This window comes from Myotis davidii, unplaced genomic scaffold (genome assembly GCF_000327345.1).
Source record: "Myotis davidii unplaced genomic scaffold, ASM32734v1 scaffold438, whole genome shotgun sequence".
NCBI classification, from domain to species: Eukaryota; Metazoa; Chordata; class Mammalia; order Chiroptera; family Vespertilionidae; genus Myotis; species Myotis davidii.
Window position 1 is genome coordinate 4,302,462 of NW_006290031.1, and position 10,090 is coordinate 4,312,551.

Genomic DNA, 10,090 nt, shown 5'->3' on the forward strand with positions numbered 1-10,090 from the left:
AGCTGTTGGGCGCTGTCCGGGTCCGTGGCTTGAGCTTTGAAAACAATGGTATCGATGGGCGTGTTCTCTGGAATGTATGTCAGTTTAGGGGAAAGAAATGCTGGTGGGTTGTCATTCACATCCAGCAGAATAATGGAGACTTGGGCAGTGCTGGTGAACCTGGAGGCCGGCAGCGGCGGCAGGTCATGCACCTGAACAACCAGGTTGTAAAAGGACTGACTTTCCCGATCCAGAGCTTTTAGGACGGTCAGCACACCATTCTTGTCAACTGTAAACTGCCCGAGGCTGTCGCCTGAAGCAATGCTATAAGCCAACTGGGAGTTGATGCCTGAAATGAAAGGGGAAAAAATTAAATTTTCTTCCATGTGTGCCGATTGCCAACTGAGCGGCACCGAATTTTTTACACCATGAAACTGCATATTTGATATATGATGCCTCCAACCACACCTTATGGATGATTTAGCTGCAGTTAATTTTCTCTGTCAGTAACACATATTGCATAATTCTTTTCCTGTTAACATTTGATCTAAAAAGATGTTTACAACCTGGCGAGCAAATGATATATATACTGTTTGCTATTTACTACGGTGTTGAAATGTTAAATTACACAAGTAAAGAGGAAAAAATATTCCAGAGAGTGTATATTTTTTCTACACATTTCCTTATTTCTGTCACATAATTCCTGAAGGTTGAACATTAACGGTGCCACACTCTATATTATTAGCCCAAAATTTATAACTTCAGTAATTTATGGAGGCCGACACCAATTTTCAGAGGAGGGTAATAAAATTTTCTAATGTATGGCATTAGTCATGGATGCTTTGAGTCTACTTTTACATTTCTTGTCAGACCAATAAATACTTTTTAATTCCTATTAGGCACCTGGCTAATGGCCTTTGTGAAAATAATTCTCTTTCAAATTTTATTATGTACAATTAATGTGTTTTAAAAATATTATTTAAAGGAAATGTCAGCAGTAAAATTATACATGAAAGGCTACACATATAAATGCTCACACTATTATTGGGCTGCATTTACATAGTATTTTTCCTAGAAACATGTGTTACTTTTTAATTAAAAAATGATAAATACTTTGAACAATAAAGATAAATTTTAAAAAATTGATATATAAATCCTCATTTCAGAAACTGATTGTAGACATTCTTCTAAAAAAAGATGATGTGGAGAAGGGACCAAGCTCTTGTTTTTGTAAGTCATTTACAGGTAAATAACAGGTAAGCAGTAAAAACAAAGAAATACAAGATTTCCTGACCCAGAGTAGTGTTTTCTTCACTGACCCAGCATGCTTTTTACATTTTCATATTTTATCATAAAGATACTGGGATATTGTAGGGTATTAAAAGACTTGCTAAGAAATATATGGTGTGCCTAGATAACCCATCCTTAATAAAGATTTTATATTCTGGGATTTTAAACCAGGGAAATTTTATTGAGTTAATAAATTGCTTACAAATAGCTCCTATAGTTCTGAAAATAGTTCAACTATTCAGGTGTCAGAAATGATATTCACTGTTTGCCAAGAGTCTTTTAGAACAATTTGATCATCCTTTTTCACTCCTTTGTAAAATAATTTCTCAGGATTCTATGAATACTTGAGTGACCTTTTTGCCTTTTCTTAAAACTCGTCAAGTTCCTCACAAAGGCAAGTTTAGTTGAATAGTATTTTTTTTCTACCTGGTAGGGCCTGCCTGTTCTTTGGTAAAAAAAAAAATGCTAAAATTACTCTTTTCCGGTGATTTCATGGTCTCTATCTAATGTGCTTTGTCTATATATTGATGCAGAGAACAAATATTTATGAAGAAACTTTCAGGCACTGGCTTATTCACAAAAATGTCTAAGATAAACAAGGGCTGAGTAGATCTTTGAAAAGGCAGGTTTTCCTCCTCACTGTGAGTTGTGGCTTTTAATCTTTATAGTTTATGACTGCTCACAAGTGAACAAAACAGAGGCTATAAAGTTCAAAACACTTAAAACGCTGAGGACCAGGAAAAATATGAATAAATAAAGCTAATGGAGGTCAGTCAATTCAACAGCAGGAGATAAAGAAAATTTTAAGATCTGAGTAGAACAAGGTCAACAGCTACTTCAACTCCTCGACTTAGAATTCCACAGGTGTGGGGGGAGAAAAGCACCATGATAGAGGGTCCTGCAGGAAGCCACTGCTTTCCAATACTGTCAGGAGAGTGCACCAATGAATGCAGAAAGCCCATGGACCTTGGGCATTAGCAGGGCTGACACTAAGCATCGAGTGTTGAGATAGTGGTGGCTCAAGGCAATTCCCTAACCTGATAATCCTTTTACTGTTTACCAAACTTTACCTTTGATATGTCTGTATGCATGTATTTACTTGTGTATTCAAGTAAATAAAATGTGGACTGGACCAGAAGTCAGTGTGTTCTTCACAAAAGAGACATTCTCTGACCCCTAATGCCTTCTAAATTCATATTTCTTTTATAGCATTTTCATTTGTGCATCCGCCCCTCCTTCAGATCCTGAACCCTGCCATGCAGGTCATAGCAGGGTCCCCCAAAATTACTTTCTAAGGATATATACATATATATCCTTAGATATATATACATATCCTTAGATATATCCTTAGATATATACATATCCTTAGAGATATATATGTGTGAAAACATCTGGATAAAAATAATACAAACAAGCAGAGATATAAAATTTAGTTCTATGCAAGCCTATAAAATCTTTCATGCCCAAGATCAAAATGAAAAATACCAACAAAATGACACATGGCCACCAAGTGATGGTCTAGCATGTCTACATGAAATAAATCAACTGGAACGTCCGTGTGTATGCTGCTTCCTTGAGTAAACAACGAAATCACAGAGGCAACCAGAGAACCTGATACTGAGATTACATAGCCAAGCAGCAAACAGCAGAAAAGCCTCATTTTCAGGGATAGAGTTTGGTAGAGGAGGTTGATGGAGTAAGTTTAACTTTAGAATTATGAAAAAGAAAAATTTGATTACATAGTCAAATTCATCATGACAAATACATTAGGTAATACTATTAAAAATAAACTGAGGATAATTATCATTACCTTTGAGAAAATAAATAGAAGAATATAACTACTGCTGCACAAGATATGGCAGCACCATCTAAGAAGCAGGTCTCAGCTCCGGGGCTGGACCCTCACTGCCTCCATCAGGCCAGGGAAGCCTCTACAGTGACTTTGCTGAAAAGAAAAGGCCTTTCCACTCCTGACAAGTCTACGTGGCGCGGGGCATGTGCTCTCCATCCACAAAATTCACGTGGACATATGGAAACTCAAAACTCTCCCTGAACATTTGTAGCATCCGAAAAAGAGCTCAGGCCATTTCTCGCTCTCTGCTCTTTGCATCAAATATTAGAATCATGAAACAGTAAATACATTATTTTAAATTCCATAATTTATCCAAAGCACTGAGACTTGAATCTAGTGGGCTTTTACAGCCCATCAGATCCTCAAATTTAAAACAGTCCAAATTTCTAACATTTGTGTTCAATATTCTGAAATGGTTTGGTTACATGATTCTTTCTGGCAGTTTTATTGTGTATGTGTGGTTGTATTGCGTTTTGGGGGATTTTTATTTTTTATTTCAGTCTCACGAATAACTTAGTTCCAGAAAACGTAGCACGTAACTACAGATATATAGTTCTGTTATAAAATGTGTACACGTATTCACAATATGAAAACCATTCACAGGTCAAATGACCTCCACTGAGCAGCATACATATAGAGGTGAATTTATGAGGCAATAATTACAATCATTTTATTCTCAAAATAGCCTATGACTCCCCAAGATTTTGAAGACTATAAGGTTTGTTCCTAAAGTAATACATAATTATCAAAGCCATCATATTTCCATAAAGTTTCAATTTATAATAGCTTGACTCAAAATAGTACTTTTTAAACTGTGTGCAAGGAAGCCTTGAGATCAGTACATACTCTACTTACCTTGTGAAAACAATAAAATATTTGCTTTATTTTTATTAAACGATCATGTAACCTAAAATTTTAAGTTAACCTCTTGGAGAATTTAGATAATGATAACAAAATATTTTATATTTATTATCATATAAAACGTATTCATCTAAGAAGATGACAATATTACCTCCTCAGGAACATTTTGACAGAGAGTAAAATAAATTTATTAATTTTAGAAAGTCTACACAATACTGTTTGCAAAACACTTTGAGAACTATTTAATGTAACTGAGTTGGCAATTTTAAGCAAACAAGGTTACCCTTGTACAGTCTTATCATTATCCTTGAAATTCAGAGAGAATAGGAACTGTGTCCTATATTTTAGGTCAAGGTACAGGAAATTACACTGATAAAAGTATTCAAAACTAAAACAATGGGGAAATGTAGCTTGAATTTTTTTTAATCCAACACAATTAAAGGGGGAAGGAGTGGGGAGTCTATGAAAAGCAACTTGAAGTCAGTGGTTAATGGATGTCTGTGTGTACATGTGCATGGCCTATCCCAGCATATTTTCATAAAGAAAGTTTCTTATTTGTTATTTTCCCAGTTTCCTACATTTTAAGGCATGAGGATAAATGAACTGTATCCCAGAAGAGCACACAATCCTAGGAAACAATGGGCCCTCCCTAACCCGTAAGAAATAAATCACCAAGAAACATGGCACAAAATTCTTCACTACAGAACAGAATGGACCAATCAGTCACAAGGACAAATAAGACAATATTCATATCCAGGGAGCAGGTAAACTAATTAAGGCTATAATAGAGAGATGAGCTTCTAAAATAGAGACTAACCTCACTTGTTTATAAATGTCTATTTGGAGCCAATCCACAGAGTGGGGCTGATGTCCAGGAAGGAAGCAGAGTCTGCAGCGTTCCTAGGCCAGGACCGTGCCAACTGAGCACTGCACTCGATGAGCGGTGGTTATTGTTCGTATGACTAGTAATAGCCGTGGTACTAGTATTACAGCCACTTCTATCATGTCTTTTTCCTTTTGTTTTGTTTTTTTACTTTCTATCTTTTATTTTCTATCAAAGAGGTAATCATGAGTTCAATATTAATTGTGCTTGAATAAGAGGAGAAAACTTTAGAAAGGACTTCAAACAAATTTTAAAGAAATCATTTCCAATTTTGTGGATTGAAACATATAAAATACTGATACTTTTTGTCCCCCCGCCCTCCATCTCTGTAAAGGATATTTCTAGACACTCCTGAAAGGGAACTAAGTATAGAGCAGAAGGTTGAAACACAGTGATATTCTGCAATTACATAAATCAAGTTAGGGAGAATCAGGAAATTCTAAATTAAGATCGATATGCCTGTGTCACTAGGCATATCCTCGGGCTAGGGACCTATTTCTTCTTCAAAGGACTGTCCCTTGTTTTCCCTACTGACTGGACATTTAGCTGCATCCAATGCAGGGAAAACAAGGTAACGACTTTCCCAACAGTTTAGTTAATGACTGATAACCTGCACAATGTTATCACTAACAATAAGTTATCTGACATATGTCCTTACAAAGCAGGTTTTAGAAGGAAGGTCAGGGGGGTCATATGGTTTTTTTTTTGTTTTGTTTTTTAAAAAAGCTTATCAAATGCTTTTGTAATGAATAAAAATCAAATACATGGAAAGTCTAGATTTAGCGAAAAATCTCAATTTGATTTTATAGCCTAAAGCTCTGAGACTGTCCTTTGAGTTAAAGCATGAAAGCTTGCCCAAATATTTTTAGCAGTTTTCAGGTAGAAATACAAAACTAAACATACATTCCTAAGTATTTTTTGAAGACTTTGGTTTTACTTTTGCTTCCAAATTTTATTCTTTTTACATTAACATAATATATGTAAGTAACGATTTTTATTTATCTGACAAAAACATACCAAAATGTTGTTTTATGATTTCTACGTTACAAAACTGCAATACTGCCACACTTCTTTGGGGGGTGGGGAAAATAAAGATGATAAAGTTTATAAGACAATAACAATGCATGCTGCCTGTCATAAATAAGAATTTAACTGAAAAATTATTTAACTTGTTTCATCCTGTATAAATAAACTATACATCTATTTCTTAACTTTGAACCTATATTCACAAAATGCAATTTTGTGACAGCTGAACAATGTAAATAAATATAACATAAACCCAATAATATTTTTAATAAAGTTTTTTAAGTATATAAAACAAAGTACATACCATCATCTGCGTCGGTAACATTAAACACAAGAACAGTAGATCCTAGAGGTAGATTCTCCATTAAAGATGTGCTATATGAACTCGAGCTGAAAATAGGTGGGTTGTCATTTACATCTAGTATATTGAAATAAACCCTGATGGTAGTAAATTGTCCCCCACCGTCTTCAGCTCGAACAGTGAGGATATAATATTGCTGTGCTTCATAATCTAATATTCGAGTCAAATTAAAGACTCCAGTAACTGGATTCAGGAAAAATATGCCATCTTCATCATCTTCATTCACACTATATGTAATTTCTCCATTCACACCAGAGTCATCATCTGTAGCTAAAATAGCTGCTACCAAAGAACCTATCAAAAAGAATAAATCAATAGTCCACATTAATGGGGCATGGATATTACTAAGAAAATACACACACAAAACCAAAAAATTATTTGTACAATGGAATATTTTAACTAGAGAATTACTATGAAAATATAATGAACACAACATTCAGCTGATTTCTATATTAACACTGATACCAACATTCCCAAATATTAACATATGTCATAGTCAATATCCAGTAGATCTTATGCTGTAGTGTAAATATTCTGTGTATTCATGGACACAGGCAGTAGTGTACTGAAGGCCTGGAAAGGGCGGGTGTAGGATGGAGGGAGTCAATGGGAAAAAAAACAAAGCTGACATCTGTAATACTTTCAACAAAAAGATAAATTAAAAAAAAATATTCTGGTACTAATACCACTTCTGACATTATTTTGCTATCTGGCACTACCAATTCATGACCACATATTGATGAATTTAGGGGACATGAATGAGGGTCATTGCTAGTGTCAAGACTGGGCATTCCAAGAAATAATACAGACGTATGCCAAGGAGATACCACTTGGCAGCTCAGATGGCCACTGCTATAATTAAGCAAGGAGTAAATGTGATGGGAGTTTCATGAAGAACAGGCTCATCTGGGGAGTGAGGGGAAAACTGCTGTGAGGAAGTGAAGAGTCTTCTATAAATGCTTCTTTCCTTGTCAAATGAGTTTCCAAAAATATGCCTTACTAGGCAAACACACTCTAAATGTGACTCAGAATAAAATTTCAGTTTTAGGTAAGAATTTCCAATAATGGGAATGAAGCAAACACATAGATACTGCATATTCAAACTCCACAATCACAGCATCATATGTTCCAAGAGGCAAAATAATAATTCAGGATTCTTATTCTACTCTCTTTATTGAGCACCTGCTACTTTTCAAGCCCCACTTTAGTAAACTCAAATACACATTCTAATTAACCTTCACCCTAAATCTAATGGGAGTTACTGTTTCCATTTTACAGCAGGAGGAATTGAAGCTTAGAGAAATGAATTAACTTGTCCTTGGTCACATAACTAGCGAGGGTTAGAACCACTTTTCACAGGTTTCCTTATGCTTTCTCTTTGCTCTTTCTATACACAGCAGCATAATCACAATTGACATTTCTAAAGTGGAAAAACAAAATTGAAAGTGCGGCTGCCCAAAAAATTAATAACCCATGTCACAAGTACTTTTAGAAACAGAAATATCAGTAACTAGTAATCAGATGAAGGACTAACCTCATTTGCTCTGAAAAGTCTAGCAATTTGCTTAGGAATTATAGCAAAAATGGCTAATAAAAAACTTGAAAATCCAGCATATATATTTTTATACCTAGTAGCAGATGGTAAAAACTAGTCACTAATGAGGGGCAGTTAAAACACAGTCCATAACTGGAGTCAAATGTGATCCTTGCAAAATACACCTAAGGGCGTGCCCCTACCTGGGGTTGTGTCTTCTGGGATGTCGAAAGAGTACACAGGCCTGGAGAACTTGGGCGAGTGGTCATTCACGTCACTGACAGTGATGTTGATTCTCATATCAGAGGACTGGAGACCGTCATCGGCACGGACCAGCAAGGAGTATTTGGAACGGCGTTCTCTGTCCAACCTCTTGGTCGCTATCAGATCTCCGGATTCAGGGTCAATGCGGAAACTGTCATCAGCTCCACTAATGATGGTGTATGTGACGAGAGCATTTGCACCCTAAGAAAGAAAGACCAGCATCTGAACTGTCAGAAGTGGAACAGTTAGGGTACTTCTCCTTAGGCTGAGTATGTGTTTGACAGTGAGAGGCTCTGGACTTAATTTCATACGATGCTATAAGATTAAAAAAGGTACAGGCTAGTGTAGTAGGTTACCTAGCCAGCCTTTCACCATTCACTCATTAAATAATATAGAAAATCTCAATCTTCAGGATTAATTATATTTTTTAATTTATAAAATATACATGTGGAAAGGAGTAAAGCTGTCACTGGAGATGGTGTGCTAAAGGCTTGCCCTTTGCCAGGCCCTGTTACAACACTATGAGATATACGTTCTCAAAGGAAGACGCGGGGTTCTGTGACACTAGCTAATGTACACATCGTCACACATAAGTGCCAGTGAGGATTTCAAACCCAAGTCTTCCTGACTGAGCTCTGTGTTCCTTCTCATTCAGCAGGGAAAGGTACCTAAGTGAGGCAAGGGCTACATGGAAGAGGTTCACAAAAAAGCACCATAAGAACCAAGGAGAAGAGAGATTATTTTCAGTTGATTTATTAGGGAAGATATAATGGAGAATGTGCAGAGCTGGACTGGATTTTGAAGAAATATTTTTAAAGCAAAGAACATGAGAAAACGTTTGAGTATGAGCAAAAGTGCAAAGGGAAGAATGACGTGTTTGGCTTACTCACCGTTGAGCAGGTTAGTTGTATGGAAAACATCAAACAAAAGAAGAAAGTCAAGCTAAAATACTGTTATGGGTCTATGTTGGAGAATCACAATCATAGCACACATTAGCTTGAATTCTATGGCCAAGAAACCACTGAATTTGTGAGTTGGAAACAGTCTTTTAAGGCTATTGATAGAGTAGAATGGACAAGAGTTGGGGGAGGACAAGAAGAGAGATAGTGAGGAGTTTGAGCCCTAAAGACTGGAGCTTCATTTCCTCAAGGCAAAACTGTTTGCACTCTGTATTCTTTGCAGGTTCCAAGTCCCCTTTCTATAAAATGAAAGCAGGGATGATTTCTTGGGTTCTCCCAAGTTTTTGAACCATGGCCCTCAGAAACTTTAAAGTATGAACTAGGAAGTTGGCAGAAGGAATGGAAAGTTGAGAAAAAGAGCACATTCATTAAGTGTTTATTACGTGCTAAGCACTGCTCTGAGCATATCACTTCATGGGCACTAAATGACTTAATCCTTAAAGGCAATCCCCTTAGATATGAACTATTACTATCCCCATTTTGATGATAAAGAGTCTGAGACAGGAATTGAAACCCTGGCCTCTTTCTCCAGAACTTAGTCTCTAAATCATCACGTGGCATAATACACAGGACAAATCAGTGATATCTGATAGGTTATTGGATATAGAAATAACAGTAACAATACTCTCATTTGCTCAGCATTCCCATAGTCTCATGCCCTTCTTTTAACAAGGTTATGTGACAGGTAAAAGTGAAAGAAAAGAAAAATAATTAACACCAAATTACTTTAGCTAGGAATTAAAAGACGACTCTAGCTAAGGATAAGATCTGTTTTGGTGCAGGAGAAACTATGCAGTGCTATATGGCATGTTTAAGAGACTGAAGGATAGCGTCATAGAAATGTGGCAATCAAAGAGTTGAGAAAAGCTTTGCAAAAATAACTGCAGGTCAATATGTGTACATGACAGTGAAAATCACAGATGTGTTGAGAATCTAATTAGGTTAGATAAAGGAACAGCAGTGTAAGGACTAAATATAAACAGCTGTGTAACGTCGTTTTAAGAGTGGAAAGAAGGAACAGACATATATGTATATAAAACACATAGACACAGAAAACAGTGTGGTGATAACCAGAGGGAAA

At 36.2% G+C, this 10,090-nt stretch overlaps 1 protein-coding gene across 1 annotated transcript in view; it reads right to left on the minus strand.

Annotated features, from left to right (window-relative positions):
• Positions 1-10,090, minus strand: part of FAT4 (FAT atypical cadherin 4) — a 148,221-nt gene that overhangs the window by 57,376 nt on the left and 80,755 nt on the right. The window contains 3 exon segments of the mRNA XM_015563360.1: positions 1-328; positions 6,196-6,546; positions 7,990-8,251. The exon segment at positions 1-328 is cut by the window's left edge and continues 4 nt beyond it. Coding sequence (XP_015418846.1) covers positions 1-328; positions 6,196-6,546; positions 7,990-8,251 — 941 coding nt within the window.